At 39.5% G+C, this 21,062-nt stretch overlaps 1 protein-coding gene across 2 annotated transcripts in view; it reads right to left on the reverse strand.

Moving 5' to 3' along the window:
- The window catches only part of GAP43 (growth associated protein 43), a 457,292-nt gene that overhangs the window by 111,236 nt on the left and 324,994 nt on the right, over window positions 1-21,062 (reverse strand). The window contains exons 8-11 of one of the 2 annotated variants that reach the window (XM_072964925.1): window positions 16,716-17,240; window positions 14,206-14,297; window positions 8,797-9,055; window positions 2,863-3,016 (exon numbers count right to left, since the gene is read on the reverse strand). In XM_072964925.1, the coding sequence (XP_072821026.1) occupies window positions 2,863-2,925 (63 nt within the window). In that variant the 5' untranslated portion in view covers window positions 2,926-3,016; window positions 8,797-9,055; window positions 14,206-14,297; window positions 16,716-17,240. Of the gene's footprint in view, window positions 1-2,862; window positions 3,017-8,796; window positions 9,056-14,205; window positions 14,298-16,715; window positions 17,244-21,062 lie in introns of both variants that reach the window. The other variant, XM_072964929.1, reaches the window with a different exon arrangement.

Here is a 21,062-nt window from a genome sequence, read left to right on the forward strand (position 1 = left end):
TTGTTACAAGAGCCCAAAGGGACTAAGACACATGCCTACTCCTTGCTGAATGTAGTCAGGGGTCATTAGCATCTAAGCTGAGCATATTATACACTTAACAAAAATCACAGTTCTGAGGCACAGATTAATAGAAAATGGTTGTGCTGACAACAAGCACTGATGCTTTCACTCATTGTAATATAAGTAGTGACCACCTACAAAACAAAAACAAGACTTCTTAGCTATTTACCAAAAGATTCCAATGTTCAAATGCTACTCTTGACTATATGATTCACCCCAGAGGAAATCTATCCCTCTTTCTCTCTTTTCTCTCCCTTTCCTCTGTTCCTTTCATTCTTCTTGTTTTTAATTAAATCTCTTCCCTACATCTCATCTTCCTCACTAGGCATTTTGTCCCCTCTCCTCTCTTTACTTCTCTTTGTCCATTTTCTTCTTCTGTTGTAACTTTTAGAGCAAATTTATACTTTTCTTCAGTTTCATTAGCTAAAACACATGTTTTATTAATCTACTGCTATGTAACAAACCACAACTGAAGTTAGTGACTTAAAACAGGGGTCAGAAAACTTTTCCTGTAAAGACTCTCTAGTAAACATTTCAGGTTTATGGGCCATATAGTCTCTTCCACTGTGGTGCAAAAGCAGCCATAGATGATATGGAAACAAGTGGGAATGACTATGTCTCAATAAAACATTATTTATAAATAGGTAGTGAGCCGAACTTGGCCTACAGGCTGTAGTTTGCCATTCCTTGACTTAAAATAATAATGATTACTCATTTCTCATGATTCTGTGAGTTGACTGACAAAGCAGGGCAATGCTCCTGTTCCACACAGTGCAACTGAGGTCACTCATGTGACTGCATTTAACTGATAGTTTAATTGATAGTTCAACTGAAATTTAACATCCAAAGTGGCTTCTCATCCTCCAGGGCCACTCTCCACATAGTTTCTCATTACTCAGTAGTCTAGTCTGAGCATTTTCACAATATGGAATATGGCTTCCAAGAGGGAGTGTGCCAAGAGGACAAGCTCCAGAGTACAAGTGCTTATCAAGCCTCTGCTTGTATCATTTTGCTAAAATCTAATTGGCCAACACAAGTCCCATGAGCAATCCCAGAAATCACACAGGAGAGGGCTACACAGGGGGGTCACTACCCAGAGGCATGAATCATTTGGGGCCACCAATGAAAGAGAACACCACAGTCTGCCTTCTGGCCCTCAGTGATTCATGTCTCTCCTGCATTTAAAATAAACTCACCTCCTTCCCAGGACCACATAATATCATCATAATATCATTTCTGCATTAGGTTCAGGCTTGGTGTCCAGCATCTTATCATAAGATTCAGTTTCAGGTGTAGATGACGTCCCTTGAGTGTGGTTCTTCAGGTTAAGAGAGCTATGAACTAAATCAAGTTAACTGCCCCACACATCCAACATTCAGTGGTAAAAATAAGAAAGGATAACCTCAATAGACATACCTTCCACAAACGACAGCCGGTGGAGGAGCAGAGGGTATATAGTTACTGCTCCACAGCAATTCTGTCATCCATCCAGGCACATGTCACCTGGGGGCAGGGAATGTTTGTTGTGTGCTCCTTAGGAGTGGTTCCTTAATCCAGCGCTCTCCTCCACTCTGTTTTCTTCTAGGTTCTTGGCTACGCGTTCTGAGATGGTCTTCCCCTCTGTAACTATTGATTTATACTGGCAGCTGAGTAGCACTCTTAGATGGCTTCCTGCCATTAGTAAGTTGGTGGCTCAGAGATGTCTTTTAATTTTGACCTATCTCTCTGAGTCTAAGCTAATACAACTTCTTTAAAAATGCTGTGGACTTTCTAGATATCAAATTTTAAAATCCATTCCATTAGACAAAAGCCCACATCCACAAATTTAATGACACAGGTCTCTCCTTAGTTTGAACTGAGAGTATGTATGTTGTGGTAAAATACACTTAAAATTCTCAGAAGTGATTTTGCCAGATGAGAGAATCCATGAAGCATTGCCTTAAATCTTTCAGAGGCCTAAACAAAGGATCAGATAACTGCAACCTTGATTGGATATTTACCCTCAGGCCTCATTTTACCGACAGCATGTTGGAGCTGACCTTTATCCCTGAGGAAAATTCTTACTTTAAAATATTTAACCCACTGAAGAGACTGGAAATAAGAAACAGTTATACTGTATAACCCAAAAAGCCCTGAGTTGGAAATATTTCCTCTAAATTCTGCTTGGAATCTGAATAGTACTTTCTTTAGCTTCTATTCAAGTGGTACATTCAATATTCTGTCTGTAAATCTCTCTAGCTAAATTCTTAACCTCATTAAGTATCCAATCTTTCTATCTTCGAAGTTACTACAGGTAACAATTTCCTTCATTTGTCTAAAAATGTATAACATGAGTCCTTTTCCCCCTTGCCTCCAATAGAAATTCTAGTGTTCTTCCAGCCTCTGCTCAGTTTCCTCACTTTTCTACATCTTCTATGTAGTCCCAAATCCTGTATTAATCATGTTTTTTATTTTCTGTATTTTATGATGCTTTGACATTTTGAGGCCTTGCTGACCCAGAAGAGACTGACCCCTCTGAGGGCTAGCAAGTTCCCAGAGATAGCAAATGACTACAATGCAAGTATACCTTCCATATACAAAGTAACTAATCCAAAGCCCACACCTACCAATCACCCCCTTTACCAAGTTCTCACACCTCACTCACTGCCCTAATTACCCCAGGACCAGGTATCACACAACTCAAGATGATTTCTACACCATAAGCCTGCTGATATTATTCAGAGTAAACAATCCTAAACCTGCTTAGCCTGATTACCTGTTTTACCCACTCCTTCCCACGAAAACCACAATAAAGGCTCTTACCCATGCTTTTCCCTCATTCCTGTTTCTTGACAGACCCTGGTGCTTCTTCATGTGACCCTGCATACTGTAGCATGCCTCTTCCTCTTGAAAACTGCGAGGGCACAAACTATCAGTTCAATGGCAATCATCTTCTGATCTGTTTGCCTCATCATACCTGAATTAAAAAAAAATCCTAGGTATATTTTAAAGCAATCCAATGTCATATGCTTTAGGTTTCAGAGCAGCACCCCACTTCTAGGTACCAAATTCTACATTAAGTTTTGTTGCTACATAACAGTCACCCTAAACCCAGTGGCTTAAGAACTCAATAATCTTTTATTTGTCACAATTCTGTGGGTTGTTGGCTCAGCTGAGCATTCTTCTGCTCCATGTGGAGGAGCTGAGATCACTCAAGTGGCTGCATTTGACAGGGAGCACAGCTGGGGGTGGAAAATCCAAGATGGTCCTCTAAGGTGTCTCTCTTATTGTCTTCTCATTATTCAGTAGTCAAAATTGAGCTGTTTCATAACATGGCAGCTGACTTCTTAAAGTGAACATTCCAAAAGACAATCCCCAGTGTGCAAATACTTATCAAGCTCTGCTTGAGCTGTGTTTGTTAATATCTCATTGAACACACCATCTTCGAGCTCCTACTCCATGTGGGAGGGGACTGCCCAATGGCTGAAGGCTGAGCGGTATGGGTCTTCTGGGGCCACCAGTGTAACAGTCTACTACACCACTATGATAATGCCATTCTAAGTTTTCTTTTACTCTGGGGGATAGCCCATGGACTGTAGCAGAAAATGTTCACATGTTGGAATGTGGTAGAGACAAAAGGTCTGCAAAACATGAGTGTAGACAATCCTGATGGATTTGATTTTTCACTCCTCAATCAGCCATGTTGGCATTCTAGAGATTCAAACTTTCGTTTTCCTAGAACAGCTCTTACTTGGGGTTAAATGGCATTACACTGCCAGTAAGCTTTTATTTACTCGGTATCCCCGTCACTATTAAAGAGACTTTCTATGGCTAACTCTATTTGAGATGTTCTTTCTACTTTTTTTTTCTTTTCATTGCCATCACTGTTCCTGTTTCTTTTTCCTCCATAGATTCCTTTGGTTACATTGACATTCTGAGATGAGACAGTCCTCAGCAATTATCCACAAGGAAGCATGTGCTACTTATGGCAGTCTGCTCCTTCTTGTTTCCTGCCTTGCTAATTTTATGAAATTGGTTATTTGTGAATAGTTACTTGATTACAGAAATAACTTACTGAAACCTAGAATTACTGTAAAAACTTAGACGATTAAGGTCATCTACATGGTTCTGAATCATTGAGAAAAAAAGGGCATATCCAGGCTCCTGTCTGACTATGAAATATTTCTCTATTTGGGAGTATCTTTGGGCTTTTAAATCACATATAGAAAGCCAAACTGATAACTGCTTTATTGGGATGTTGAAAAATTGCAGGGCGTCTACTCATCAGATCACTCATTTCAAATGCCATCCTGAGTCAGGCCTCTCCTGAATACAGTGAATACTACACTTTGCACGTTAACCTCCACTTGCACCTTCTATTTATGATGCATTGCTGATCCTGTGATCTGGATTCATTTAGGAAGCCTCTGCTTTGCAGTTTTCTGCAGGTTTTAAAGTAGAATCCACCTATAATATTCATAAAAGGTACTTGAAGTATCATTTTAAAATATAAATCCTTGGGACTTGCTTCAGATCTACCACATCAGAGTTTCTCAAGTTTAAACCCAGGAATCTGGATTTTTTTTTGACAAGTGTCCATGTTTGCTGCATGTCCTCTAAAGTTCAAGAATTACTGCTGTAAAGGGAAGGACAAAAATAGGGTGTGAGACTCAATCTAAGTTAAATAATATTCATGTTTGGTTTCCAAGAAGAGGGACAAGATCTGAGTTTAGCAAAAATCAGAACTGAGGTTTGTCTTTGGAGACCTTCTCATCTCCCTTTCATCTCTGCTCTCTCTCATCCTTCAATAATTCAGCAGAAACTGTCATTTGTTCAGATAGTTCTGTAAGCTAGGCACTGGGCTTGAGCCTCACAAAATCCCGTGGTCTAAGTAATAGTGTCATCCTCATCCGTGAATGAGGCTGTTGAGGCTCATTGAGGTTATGGAATTTGTCCAGACCAGGAGCTAAGGAAAAGTAAAGCCACAACTGGAGCTCACATCTGCTCTCTAGTCACTTGCTTGAGAAACTAATTCACACGGTGGGGATAGGGGTGTTAGGTTCCAGCACTTGAGTATCCCTGCATCTGCCTAAGGCCATCCCCAGTTTTTCAGAACCTTCAATGCCAGCACACCTTAGAAGCATCTTTCTCTTCCCTTTTTTAATCAATTCTTTAGTTTCCTTTTTGTGGATATTTCTCCCAATTCTTTGCACCAAAGAGTGGAAGGCTGATGGCCAGTATCCTCCCCATCTCAGCCATCTCTAGAGTGTTATTAGGCAAAATGCAGCCTCTTCGATGACACAACTAGCCAAACATCTTCCAGATAAAAAATAAATAGCAAAGCTTACTGCTGAAGCCCCTTCTTCCTCATAAATGACTCCAGTGGAGTATACACCCCATGTCTATGATTCAGTCACTGGGCTCCGATACCTAGAACAGTGCCTGGTGCCTCATGTTCACAGTCACTAAATGTCAAGTGACTAAACTGCATTATTCCCCAGTTTTACTGAGAAATAATTGACATACAACACTGTATAAGTTTAAGTCATACAGCATATTGGCTTGATTTATACTTATTGTGAAATGATTACTACAATAGTTTCAGCTAACAGCTATCTTCTCATATAGATACAAACAAAAAGAAAAGCAAGAAAAAAAAAAGGAAAAAAAATGTTCTCCTTGTGATGAGAACTCAGAATTTACTCTCTTAACAACTTTCCTCTGTATTATACACCAGTGTTGCCTACAGTCGTCATGTTGTATGTTACATTCCTAGTCCTTGGAAGTTTGTAGCTTTCAACCACCTACCTCCAGCTCCCCCTCCTGTAGCCCCCATCTTTAGTAACCACAAGTCTGACCTCTTTCTATGACTTTTTTTTTATTTCACATATAAGTGAGATCATACTGTATTTGTTTTTGTCTGTCTAACTTATTTCACTTAGCATAATGCCTTCAAGATCTATCCATGTTGTCGCAAATGGTAGGATTTTGTTTTTTATGGTTAAATAATATTCCATTGTATATATAGTCGACCTTTTGTATCCTAAGGTTCTGCATCCATGGATTCAATCACAGATTAAAAATATTTTTTAAAAAATTCCAGAAAGTTCCAAAAAGCAAAACCTGAATTTGCCCACATGCTGGCTACTATTTATATAACTTTTGCATTGTATTTACAACTATTTACATAGTATTTACATTGTGTTGGGTATTATAAGTAATCTAGAGATGTTCAGAGTATATGGGAAGAAGTGCATAGGTTACATACACATACACGTTTTATAAAAGGGACTTGAGCAATCATGAACTTTGGCATCTGAGAGGGGTCCTGGAACCAATCCCACAGGGATACCTAGGGATAACTACATATACCACAACTTCTTTTTCCATTCATCCATCAATGGATACTTAGGTTGTTTCCATGTCTTGGCTACTATAAACAATGCTGTTACGAACATAAGGGTACAGAAACTTTTTTGAGTTAGTGTTTTCATTTCCTTTGGATATATTCCCAGAGGTGAAATTACTAGATCATATGGTAGTTCCATTTTTACTTTTTTGAGAATTTATCCATTCTATTTTCCATAATGACTATACCAATTTACAACCCTACTAACAGTGCACAAGGGTTGCCTTTTCTCCACATCCTCACCAGCATTTGTTATCTCTTGTCTTTTTGATGATGGCATTCTAACAAGCATGAGGTGTTATCTCATTGTGGTCTTAATTTGCATTTCCCTAATGACTAGTGATGTAGATCACCTTTACATGTACGTACGTGTTGGCCTTTCATCTTCTTTGAAGAAATGTCTCTTCAGGTCCTTTGCCCATTTTTTAGTTGTGTTATTTGTTTTTTTGCTATTGAGCTGCATGAGTTATTAATATATTTTTGGGTATTAACCTTTTATCGGATATATGGTTTGCAAATATTGCTTCAGATAACATAGGTTGTCTTTTCAAAGTGTATTTTAACACTATGATTCTTATCAGAAAATTCAGAAAGTAAGATAGCTAAGATCTGGGTAAAAATTTCCAGGAAGGGAAAGTTGATCTCCTAGATAGGTCACCTCCTGTTCTGTGCATTAACTTGACTAAGCAATATATTTGCAGTTGTGCCCAATGTGTGGCCCAGAAATGGGAATTTCAGGTGCTTTACTAGGAATATTTGGCCAAATGCCAATGGGTGTCTGGATATTAAAGCTAAGCTACAGACTTTCTGATAAATCTATAATACATTCTTTCCCTCATGAAACAAATATTTATTGAGCACTTACTATGTACAGGCATAGCTCCAGGGACTGGGAATACAGTAGCTGGCAAAATTACCAAAAGTTCTAGTCCTTATTGGGTTTATTATGTTCTGTTTGGGGAGGAGGGGTGGTTGTTCAAAAGGAAACAAAGACCATAACCAGATCTGCTTTAATGGAAGAGAACAGGCAAACATAAACACTCAGACCAACATCAGAGGCATATGCACTGAAGGAGAGAGAAGAGGCCAACTAAGCATCTTATGTAAGAAGTCTGCACTGTGCCCGTGTGGCCTTCTCTGTGTAAGGCTATAGCCCTAAAAATGGCTGCATTAGGGATGGGCTTGGACTGGGGTAAAAATGATGCCACAAAGGATGTTACCGTGGTGATACTCTAGCTCCACCCCTCTCCTCCAAAGCTTACAGTACAGATTCTTCTGCTTGGATACCACAGAAACCCTGAGCCTGTGCATCAGGGCTGCCATGGGATGGCTGACACATGCACAGAAGCCGGGCCTGCCTTCCCTGGGCTGGTGGTGGCCTGGAGAGGCACTGTCAGGGAGATCCCATGCTCATTCTCCTGGCCCAGCCTAGCCTGGTCAGGGCCATAGTAACACTAGGAGGTCCTTGCTCCTTAAGGCCCAGGAGGATTCTCCTTTTTGAGACCCCAAATGTGCTTATTTGGGCAATCTCAAGGAGAATCAGGCTGGTCTCTCTTCTCTCCTCTCATACATGTGCCTCTGATGTTAGTCTAAGTGCTGGTGAATTTTTGTGTTTCCCCATTCTGTGCCAGGCATGACATTCATGGTCCCCAAAATGTCACTTCCCCTCCTCCTAGAAAAACATCTGGACCCACTCCTGCTTGAAGGACTGGTGTATTTTTTTTTTATCAGTGTCTCACCCTTTATTTTCTCTTAACATGTGAATATTCAAGGAAGAGTTAAATGACTAAATTTCTAACACATGTGTGTGAATTAACTTCTCAGGCAGGTGACAAGAGAACTGAGAAAAAGAAAACTGGCAAGGTGGGTAAAAGGAATATAAGAGAGCAGAGAGGAGGGGCTGGGAGGGAGAGAGAAAAGGGAATAGAAATGAGCTCATGTGTCTACACCTACCACACACAGGAGCACACAGGTGTACATGCACCCACACATGCACACAACCTGAGCTCCCCAGAGCCAAGCTCCACCCTCACTCTCCTCCCCTGGGACACCCCCAAGGTGTGGCAGTTCAGCAGGAATGGTGGGGAAAGTGTCCAAGCTCTGGAGTTGGACAAAATGGGTTCTAACCCCAACTTGAGTTCTGTGCATCTGTATGACATTCTGCAAGTTACTGACTCTGAGCCTTAATTTCCTTATCTGTAAAAAAAAAGCAGGAGGAGAGATAATAATACCTATTTCTTAGAAGCTTTGTGAGGATTATGTAAGATGATGTCTGCTGAGTAACTGGCAGAGCCTAACACACAACAAACCAAAGGGCAATGAGCTTCCGGATGTGTTTGGAAGGATACCTGGCTTGTAGGAGAGAAGTTGGAGTCTTCTATCACCTCTGTTGTCCTACTCCTCTGGAAGGGGTCAGGAAGGGCAAGGCAGGATAACATAGTTGATGTGTTTCTGCTGTTCAGGCTAGCCTGCCCAGAATCTGCAGAGATTTCTCGTCCAAATTATCAGCATTGAGGCATTTATCTTGTTGCATAGTGACTTTCATCTCTAGCCACTGCTTCTTCTGCCAGCACACAATTCCACCTGATTGCGAGTTCCTGTTGGGGCCTGGAACAAGAGATGTTACAGGTGAGGATGCAGGAACATCATGAGGGAGAAGCTTTCTTGGTGCCAGCCAGGTTCCATTGGCCAGAAACCCTACCACTCACTGCAGCAACCAAGACAGAGCCCCTCCCTTGCGGTCCACCTTCCTCCCCTCCTTCCTGCTCCTGCACAAACATAAGCACATTTTCTCTAAGGTTCTATTTGCCAGCCTCATCTCCCCTTTCCCTCGCGGCATCAGGCTTTGGGTAAGAAGCAGTGGTGAGCTAGAGCAACATTCCGATTCACCTTTGTAAACAGAAGCCTAGGTCCCCAGAGTCAGCTGCCATCTTCCCGCTTCTCCTTGCTTGGGCCTGAAACTGTGTCCCTAAGTGGCCCTGTTCACTGACTTGGGGACTTCCATTCAATCCATAGCTATGACGAGAACAATGTGGGGCAGCCCTGTGGGCTTCTGAGCAGGAAGAGAGCAGCTGAAACAATAATTTCTCAGCTCGTTACCACGCGCAGCTAATAGATTAATCAGTGCCCTCGTTGCAAGCCATGAATATTAGTTTGAAATTAGCTTGGTTAAATACCCAGGGCTGGAATGTGCATGCCTGTGCATACATAAGGCAAAGGGATTTAGTGAGTCTCCTGAGAAATGCTCTTTTCCCCAAGACTTGCCTTCTCCATGCATTCCTGGCTCCCCCAGCAAGATGCACGGTTTTATCTCCATGCTGACCCTGAGCCTAAACCTGGGCGCTATTAGGTGAGTGGGCAGAGTCTGCTGTAGACAATGGTCACACATCTGTTTTGGCTTCTCCCATAATAATTGAGAACTGGTAAGAAGAGTGATTAAGCGGGGATTCTTGAAGCAGGTCACCTGAGCCTGAGATCTCTCTGGGGCACTTACTCTTATGCCATTTATCACTGTGAACCTCGGTGTCTTCCTCACTGCAATGTTGGTAAGAGTACCTGCCTCAGAGGGTTGTGGAAGGGTTAACTGAGGTAATGAATATAAATTGCCAGCACAATGCCTGGCACACAATAAGTACTTAATAAATGTCAGGGGTTATTAATAATCGTCTACATTTTTTATAGTACTTAATTGTTTTCAAAGTATTTTCACATAAGTTTCATATGATTCCCCCAATCCAACCACCAGGTAGAAAATGCAAGTCATGTAGTTTTACCCTCATCTTTACAATCAGAAAATTGAGTCCATCAGTGAGTAAGGGTCATCGTTGTAACTAATGAGAACCCATTCTGCCATTTGTCCCCTTTGCCCTCCCCACCAGCTGCTTTAAGAAGCTAAGAAACAATTCCATTCATATCAGAAAAAGCAGGAGATGGAATTATATTACGTGCATCTTACCAAATAATACCCTCCCTGAGTTTGGTTTTCACATTTGTGGTATGAGAGGGCTGCTGTGGTCTTTGGCTCTCCCTGAACAGCGGGGCTGGGTCCCATGGCAGCAGGGAGAGATTGCCCCACTGCCCACTGGTCTTTGCCCTCCACCACCCCCTAGAAGACACTGCCTGTGTTGAAGCTGCTTCCATGACTACATTATCTTCCAGGTAGAGCTGCGCTCCGGGAGTGCAGAGGAGCTACTTTAACTGTGTTTCTCCTGGAGCAGCTGTGCTGACCACAGAGTCTGTACTCAATAACTACTTGTGGATCGATGATTTTGTAATTTGAGGTTCCTTAATTCAGGCCTAATTAATGCCTATGTCAAGGTCAGCCTCATTAGCCTAACAAGCATTTTGATATTCTTAGGAGTCCAAACATTCAGATAAGAAAACTGCAGCTCTAAATGGTTTTACCAAGAGGGTAGCAGGGGAACACATTTCTATAAACTTACACATTATTATACAAAACAAGTTGCTTCAAAGCTTTCAGAGGACACCCACCACAGTCGTTATTTATCAAGAAGAACCAAAAAGGCAATCTTTCTGTATATATCAGCATTAGTCTTTCAAGATTTTAATTAAAAATGACTGTGACCCAGAAACATGTACTAGAGAAAGCAGGACATGCAGTAGACATGTAGGAGACATCGATGGCATTTCCCATGCCCCCTCCCCACCCCCGACTCCTGGTTTTGTAGATTTGGATTCCAAAGCAAAGTGCTTTGCAACTTTCATACAAATCAGGTAACTTTCTCTTAGATAATGATGGTATATTTACCATCATGGCTCCATTGGCTATGATCATGAATAATTGAGGGCCTAGACCATAGTACTTGCTAAAGTCAACTTTGCTTTTTCTTAAAATTAAACTGCATCACGAGAACAGCATTAAACTGTGAACTAACCCGAAAGTGACAGTATACAAAAGACTAACCAGAAGACAGATGAGATAGTATAAAAAAAAATGATAGGTTACTTGGAGGTATATAAGTTCATATATGTTGAAGAAATATAAATACATGATATAATAAGGTACCAGTATATCTCAACTGTTATCAACGCATGCTTAATTTAATCCTGGTTCTACATGGGGAAAATTGTTAAAAAAAAGTCTTTTTTCTTAGAGACAAATACATTCCAGGATCCACACTCTGCTTTTCAGTGTACTGGCTTATTAACAAATGACATTACAAGGAACTTTATCCCATTTTGCTTGGCATTTATACCATCTAACATTTCAGTTGTTTTACTTACTTTTTAGATTCTTTAAATTTCAAAATGGTTCTTTCTTTTTTTTTAAATTCCAAAAGCAGATAATAAGAACAATCATACAATAAGAATTCAAGGTCCTATATAAAATCTTTCTAAATAGATTTCCTTCATCTAACAACTTTTTTTTTACAAGAACCCTTTTTGAAACCTGAGGCTGACCATCAACTTACACATTAAATTTACTTATTTACTACTCATTTGCTTCAAGTTTCCAGCCTGGACTCTATCAAAGATCCATTGACCACAATGCTTCAAAATTTACTTTAAAAAACACATTCAAATGGAACACAAAATAGATAAAAAAAATTTAAACTATTTTTAGCTATTTTAATTATTTTGAAATAATTTTAAATTTACAGATGAGTTTCAAGAATAATAAAAATAACTCCTGTATTCTCTTAATCCAAATTTACCAATTGTTAACACTATGCTACTTTGCTTTCTCTCCCCACATGATATGTATTATTATCCTGAACCATTTGAAAGTATTTGTAGAAATCATGTCTTTTTACCCTTAAATATTTCAATTTTTCTTAAGAATAAGGGCATGCTCTTATATAAACAGTACAATTATTTAGTTGAGGCTGTTTAATATTCATATATTACTATTATCTAATAAAAGGTTCACTATTAAATTTTATCAGTTGTCCCTGTAATGTCCATTATAGCAATCCTCCCCACCCCATGCCCAATTCAGAATCCAATACAAGATAACACATTTCTTTTAGTTGTCAGGCTTCTTTAGTTTATTTTAATCTGGAATAGTTTCTCAGGCTTTCATTGTCTTTTACAGCATTGACATTTTGAAGAGTACAGAGTAACTGTTTGGAATCTGTCTGGTATTTCCTTGTAGGTTATCCATTTTCAGTAGGTGTGACATGTAAGAAATGCTGTGCCCTTTCACATGCATCACATCAGGAGACACATGATGTCAGGCTGTCCCGTTGTTGGTGATATTAACACATCACCTGGTTGAAGTGCTCTGTGTCACGTTTCCTCATTGTAGGCTTACCATTTTCCCCTTGATATTAACAAGGAATCTGTGGGAAGATACTTTGAGACTATATAAAATACTGTTTCTTATCCAGCTTTCATCAGTCATTATAGCATCCCACGCTGATATACTCAACTGATTTCTATGGATGACTGCAAAATGGTGATTTTTAAATGCTACCATTCTTTTCTACATTTATGATGTAACATACTATTGTAAGAAGAGCTTCCTCTTATCATCTGTTATTTATGTATTAATTTATTACCAATATGGACTTATAGGTTATTCTATTCAGTGGCTTATAAAAATTACTCTAATTATCTAGTTGCAAGCACAAATTGTCACATATTTGATTAGATGGAGCCCTTACAAGTTGGCTCTTGTATCCATTTGACATGTCCTTGTCATCATTTCTTTATTTGTAGCACAGCAAGATGTTCTTAGTTCACCCTGGATTTTCTCTCTCCCAGTCCTGGAATCAACTGTAGAGTCCCTTTTAGTGAAAGATGAGTACTTAAAATTCCAAATGTAGGCATACAATCATATTTTCAAACATAGGCTTTGAAAGATATTCAGTGTTTTTTCTGTGATGTTTAAACTGCCAGTTGGGGCAAAGCTAGCTGTGTCCATTGAACAAAACAGTGGGCATTCTATATTGACTGACATAGTGTTACAGATCTTAAGAATGTAAAGTACTATGAACTTCTTCTATTTTAAGATTCTAAGATACATGATAGCTTTAATAACAGCTTCTTGGATGGTGAAAGGAGGATAAAGTATTCTATATTAAATGTTCACATTGATTATAAGGCATCTACTAATTTCAAAAACATCAAGATGTGAAAAAATTTGCATCTCAAAATCAAGAAAAACAAGCAATTTATCTCAAAGAAGAGCATATCATTATGACTTCATGCAGAAACATTCAAATGATTTAGGGAAAGCATTAAATAATGTTATAAACTGCTTTGTTTATATTTCTTGTCTCTCTTGTTATCCTTAACTGTACATTTTAAAATTTTCATTAGGTTGTAATACAATTATAGTGCATAGGTCAAATGAGTCCATTTTAGTTTTTATAGATATATGAAAAATAAGAAATCACAGTCAGATCTTCTATTCTTCAATGATTGAGATTAAAGAAGATATATTATCACTAGAAATATGTTGATTTGTTCCACACTTTCACATATGCTAAATTTTAATAGGTCTATTATATCATCTCAATGAATCAGAGAACTAAATGGATTTTAATAATAATAACATGAATATTTTATGTAAGGATGTGACTTTATCGTTAACAAACATGTTGCAAAGGCAATTTCACCAAGGGTAGCAGGGTGTACTAACTGATTAGGAGATCCTGCTGGGGATCTGACTGCCCCAGGTACAAGTCCTGTCTCTCTGCTGCTTACTAGATTTTCACCCTTAGGCAAATTACTTAACCTCTCTAGGCTTCAGTTTTCTCATTTGCCAGAAGAAAATGATCATAAGTACTTACCTCAAAAAGTCATCATGAGGAGAAAATGAAAGAATTCGGGGGAGTGCATAGACCAATGCTTGGTACTCAGTAAACTGTTCAATAAATGTGAGCTGATAAAAAAAGTACATCAAAGACAGAAGTCAGCGTCATTCTAGGATCTTAGATGGATACATTTCCTTTGCATATTCCTTATGAGACAATGTAGTACTTTTCCCCTGCTTAAGAACTTAAGTGGATTCAATAGAAAGGATCTCCTGAAGTCCTAAGTTGGAAATATGAGTTAGGAATCTGCACTATACGGGAACATGTGCACTTACCTATGTTTGTTTCATTATCAAGCTCTTCATTTGACTGTCAACAGGTCACAGTTTGCCTAACCTATCTTCCTTTTCATCATCTACTACCCTACTATCCATAGGAAAACAGTAGTTTATGTGAGCTATTGGTTCAGAAGACTGAGCAAAAAATTTTGAGCCTGAGATAAGCAGCAAAAAAGAGAAAAGAGCACACAGCCAGTGGATTTGGATTGCCCTGTCTCGTTCAGGTTGTGTCTGCTGGGTCACCCACTCTCTGCCACAATGCTGGTCATACGTGGCCCTGAGGGTCCTTATCCTGGGACAATACCTCACAGATGATTAACATTTTAAAGAGAGAAGATACCCTTCATCTTCAACGATAAGGGATTCTCCATTTCCCTTTGAATTCTTTAATTGGCCTTTCTAATTAGAGGGATTTGTTGCTTTATTTGGCAGTAGTTGGCTATAATCTGTGTGGTTTCTGAAGGACTGGGCCAGATTGTTTGCATTTTAAAGGAATTCTGGGGAAGCCCTACCCCTTTCTAGGGTTTCTTTCATGCTATTCGAGGGTTTTAGAGAATTGAGGTCAAGGATGATCCATTAGCGTAGTGCAGAGGAAGAAAGCTGGGACGCCATTGACTATTTCAGAGTAATTACATCATCCACTCTGGCTCTGCTCCTACAACATCGTGTGAAGCTGTGGGTGAAGCAATATGCCAGATCAGACTGTCACAGGGTCTCCTGCCGTTTGCACAGCTCTTGACCCGTGAAGTTTTAGCATCTATACCACTCACTCCTGGGAAATCTCCAAAGTTCTTCCTGCTAAAGTTGGTTTGTCTGAAGTCTCCACTTAACTTAAAAGAAAGGAATTATTTTCTTGGAAAAGATTAAAGCACATGGGGACATGTGTGTAACAGCCAGCGTGGAACATAGTTCACTAGGGGCTACACTGTGATGTGGCTTAAACAAACAACGTTAGAACAGAAAGTTTAATTATATGATCATAGTAAGAAGCAATTTGTAACAATTAACTCTTCAGGGAGGCTTGTTTTTACTTTGCCCTGCGGAAGCCTCAGGTGTTTGTTCAAAGCGACCAAACCCACAAGTTGTGAAAGTCCTTTTAAAACTAGGGAGTCCCTGAGTTCTGCACTTTCCTGCTCAGGTAACTCTTCTGCTCCATTGACATCACCCACCAAACCACACACACCGCACCCCCACCCCACAAGGTTCACTAAAGGTAAATTCAGAAGTGTCTCAAGTTCCAATCTTCTCTCGCACTCTGGATAGAAGCTGGATGTATGTATGGTTGCCTTGTCCCTTGTAGCTACCAGTTTATTGCCCATGATCTGTCCTCTGACCTTTTGCTATCAGCGTGTATCTCCCCAGCCTCAGGCTTTTTCAAGGCTATTCTTGGTCTACGACTTTCTTCCTTGATTTCAGTGGCTTACCAAAGACCCAATTCAGCAGCCTGTCTGCCTCTGGCTCTTTAATTAGCTCCCCAGTGGCTTTTCTTAAAAGTCTTTCTGTATCATTTTGAAAGGGGCATTTTCTGTGTATAAAGCTCCCTCCTCATCAGGAGGTATGGCTTAATGCTTGCCTTACCCACCCCACACACAACCTACCAAGGCCTCTGATTATGAAAACATGCTACTAGAAGGATCAAGGATGAAATAATTTCTTTCTTCCAGTCATCATTTACTTCAACAGACGGTATTTGGTCACCTATTTCATTCAATACACTGAAAGGCTATAATTCCTGTTTCTGACTTACAGGTCAGAGTACTAGTTCTTAAAATTCATTTTGCGTAAGACTCTCCTGGGGAACTTGTTAAAAATCAAATACCCAGACCCCATAACTCAGAGATTATGATACCACAGGTGTAGAGTGGGGCCTGAGAACCTGTATTTTTAACAACCCCCCTCCCATACACTGAGAACTGAGGCAGGGATCCTGTGGATACTCTACTGTGTGAGAAGAAATACCACACCGCCCCACCCCTGCCAAGTCTCCACCACCTCCTTTCAGGTACAGAGTTCTGGAAACCAGTAAAAGCAGGCAAAACATAGCCTATATTTTTGGTTTACATAAGTAAAATGTAGAGCTCCTGTTGTATCTGTATTGTTTATTCCTACCAAGATGCTCCAATTGCTTTATCTCCCTTTCCTTTGTCATAGGAGCGAGCGCTAGGTAGCTGAGTTTTAGAGATGAAGAAGCTGCAAACAATCACTCACCTGCCACACATTATGCAGGAAGTAGATTCACCCTCACAACATAATGAGACAGCATTCTTTGTCATATTCCAAAAATGCAGTGGCTGCCCCAAGCTCCAGTGTGCTCTGGTCACTCAATGTTGCATGAACAAGAAATGACTTTCTCAGGTTCACCGAGCCTGGGTTCACCGTGGGACCCAGGAGTCTGAAATTTTTTGAAGCTCTGTGGATAATGATGCCGGACAATGATGCCGCTGGAGTGCGGAGAAAGCAGGGACAAGGGTGGTGTGAATCTGTTCACCCGCCTGTCTCCCCACCCTGCTCAGCTTGAGTCCATTGAACTTTGTGCTTCTGTCTGTGCTTATTCTCTTCTGGCTCCTACCCCTGGATCTTTTCTTTTTGGAAAAATACTCAGGGCACAATTCCATCTGTTTACTTGGAGTAGTGCTTGCTCTCTTCCCATATATGGTTGTCTGAGTCCATTCATCTCCAGAGTGAAGCCTGTGGATTCTCCGGTGAGTCCAAATTATGTTGGTGTTGAGAAGTCTACTTGGGTGTACAGAAAATTACAGGTAAGATAAATATACATATATTAAATAGAGACTATATTATATATAACTATATATAAATTAGATATTTATTTATATATAAATAGATGCATACTGCAAAAATCTTAAAAGTACATTTGCCCTTAACATTGTTCTTTCAATCTATTATCTTTCTTCCTTCCATCTATTATCCTTAACTTCCAATATTATATGATGCTTATATCAAAACTATTTCTAATAGAAACTGCACGAATTTTACTTGCTGGCTCTCAGTTAGAGAAATGCTTTGGAGATGACCATGTCAAAGTTGTGTCAGGTACCCTAAAATTCTGGAGTGAGGCAATGAAAGAAAATCCATAAGTGTTTCGGTCTACATAATCTCAACTGGTTCAGAGTAAATCTGTGAAGAACACCAATATTTGACTGGGATCCTATTTCTTTTTTTTTCAGGTCTACAAATATTTTCTTGTCAATTGCTTCTCTGGTATAACTTGAACATCAGTATCTTCAACTTCAAAGAAAGTTTTTTTTTTCATAAATACACACTTAAATTTTTTTTTTCACTAAAGTGTAAATGAACATTTTGAGAAGTATTGGAAAGTTCTCGATACAGTGTAACAAGTGAGGTTTGGGGGTCTACAGAACTTCATTCAAACCCTGCTCATCACCTTACTAGATCTTTGACCTTGGACAAGTTAAATGACCTCTCTAAGCCTCAGTTTCCTCAGCTGTAAAATGGAGATAATAATAGTGCCTCCCTTAAAGTGATGCTGTAGTGAGAAAAGAAGAAGAGGCACACAAAATGCTTAGCACAACATAGGCTCATGATAAACATTCATTAAAGGTTAAACCTTACTGTTATTATTATTAAATTTTGTTGTTTTATTATTAGTCTTGGAAATATTTGTATTTTCATAGATATCAGAATTTTAGGAGAAGAAATCAAACTCCTTATTAAGAATATCAGCAAGCAAATGGATAAGGATTTGGCGGGGGTGGCGAGTGCTCAATAAATGTTCTTACTTGAAAGAATACCACTAAGTTTTAAATACATTTATTTATTCAGCAAAACTGTATTGTGCATGTGCTATGTGAATTATATCTCAATAAATTAAACACACACACATACAGATAATACACACGTAACTGTGTTGTGTTGTGTACACTTGTCCATGCACGCCACTGAGAATCAGGAGCAGGGAATACTAAGATAAAGAAGGCACACTTTCTGCCTCTGAAGTATGAACAGGAGTTAGTCAGAGTTTAGTTCAGTGTCCTGACTCACCATCTAACACAGCCTGAGAGCAGACATCAGCTTTCAAAGGAGAACATGCTTGAATGAGTCAGTTTCAAGAATGGTACACAAGGTTCCCCTCTCTGAATCACCTGAGAACCCTTCTAGGCACCAAGGGACTCAGGACACATCCTTTCCTTACCCAGCCTGATGTCAGGGTGGCCCCAGTCAAGAGTTTACTTAATAAGGGATTGGAAAGTGGTAATCATGGGGATGGAGAGGGTAAAGGTCCCCAACAATTAAAATGAAATGTTTATATTTACTATGGCAGGTTGGAAGAGTGGCAAGAAAAGTGGGGAAAGAAAATTTCCTGTCATTCTGGATTTGAAATTGTGCACAATGCAAGTTCTCCTTTACTGCAGGGCTGTAGAAAGCTCTGGCTAACACCACCATCTTACCACTGTAAATTTTCTATGGTTTTTTTCCCCTCAGGGCTTAGAAGTGCTGAAGTATGTGTAGAAGTTTTCCATCCCTTGCTTTACTTTTTCTTTTTTTTTTTTGGTGGGGGAGGGCTTAGGGGGAGGAAAGAAAAAAATGTTAATTTCTAGGAAAAGACCAAAGAATGTATAGTTTTAGGTAAAGCATCTAGGCCAGCAAAGATGAGTTTCAGACCAAATATCATTCTTATGCCAATAAACTGAAACTTAAAAAAATTTTAAAAATAAAATGAAGTTTAAATAAATAAAGCAGGCCCTTAAAGATGATTCTTTGGCCAGAGTGAAATGTATTTTTTTTCAACAGCAATGGAAAGGCCCTGTAATATGGTGGAGGAGTCCTGAGCTGGGAGTTGAGAAGAGTGGGTTCTCATGCACATTCCCATTGGTCTCTGTGACCTCAGGCAAGTTTTACAACTTTCTGGGCTTAGACTCATCATCTGAAAAATAAAACTCTATGATGCTTACAGCCTCTTCCATCTCAGACACACCATCAGTGCATAAAGTATGAGAATGTAACATCCCATCTCATGAAGCCATTTGGATTATTAAATGGGTTTCCTTTCCAAGTTTCATCAAAATTACAGATACGCAGTTAATTACAGAATATTGGGCCTGTCCTGCTATTTCTGGATCTCGCCTTTTTAAAGCCTAAATGACTCCTAAGACTACCATTTTATTTCTTCAAGCCAGCTATTATGTCTGGTGATTCATAAATCAATTCCTCACACATTTTTAGTTAGCAATTATCACCACCCTATGAGGTAAGTATTAGTTTTCCATTTTACAGATTAGAAAGATTAAGGCTCAGAGAAGTGAAATATTCTATCTCCCACAGCTAGTAAGAGGCATAGCTTGGCCTTAGACTGAAAGATGTTGATTTTCATGTTAGTTCTCTTATGCTATTCTTATGCTAGGTCTTTGTGGTAATCCTGATTAATGTGGAAAGTGTCGGTGAAAATGCTGACAGTTGCTATATTTTTATCATCTGTCACTTGAGGCCCTACCTACACCTGTACCATTAAGCTGCCACTCATCCATGTGAGACCCTGCCCATGAGAGACCTATGGGCATTATTTACTTAAATAATACCACTGAGTTTATAGCTGATTTATTTCTGTCCTTTTCTATTCTCTACTTGTTAATACACAGCCACCATTTGTGCACTACCCAAGCCGGAGATGCCAGTCATCTTTTTTTCTCTCATCTCCCATACCTAGTAAGTCATAAAATCTTACATATTCTTCTTTGGAAATGTCTATCTCCCTCCGCCTGTACCCATGGCCATTTCCCATGGTCAGCTTGTGTTATCTCATCTCCCTGACTCAAACTCTGCTAGCATTAGCCCATTTAAGACATGCCACTCATTATTTTTCATAATTAGAGCTTTTACTGTGTGGCTTCTTCATGTAAAAACCTTTAATCCATCACCCTCTCTTCAAAAGAAAACTTCAGACTCCATCATACAGCATTAATATGTCTCCAGTCTACTTTCCAACTTAACCATGCTGGGCTTATCTCCTCACTCTCTGCAACATTCATCCTACTCTTTTTGGGCCCACTTCACCCAAGAAAAGCAGACATAAAAATAAAAAAGAAATTAAGTGATCCAGTTCTACAACCATCAACCTCTTAATGTCACTGGAAAAAAAGAGAAGCCAGCCATTGGATTAAGATAGAGTTATCTTAGAGGTAAAGGGCCAGAGTTAGTTAATCAAAGATGCAGAGGGATTTTTAAGAAAAGATCTGAACATAGCAGAAAGGATCTTGGTAACATAACAGGCGCTTCCTAGGGCACAAAGGAGCAGAACGTGGGAGGAGAATGGCTCCAAAAAGGGGAGGGGTTGATCTGCACGAAGCATCAAAGTGGACAGCTCTGTAGATCTTAGAAAAAGTAAAGGAGCAGAAGAAACATGACTGGACATCACCTTATCACCAAAGGCTGGTTGAAATCTGACTTAAAAGATCCTCATACATAAATTATCCTCAACCGATGATTCATTCATTCAACAAGTACCTCCTGAGTGCCTAATTTAAGTCAGGAGCTCAGCTAAGCAACGGTGACTCAGAAATTAATAAGCAAAAGGAAAAA

Source organism: Vicugna pacos, chromosome 1 (assembly GCF_048564905.1).
Source record: "Vicugna pacos chromosome 1, VicPac4, whole genome shotgun sequence".
NCBI classification, from domain to species: domain Eukaryota; kingdom Metazoa; phylum Chordata; class Mammalia; order Artiodactyla; family Camelidae; genus Vicugna; species Vicugna pacos.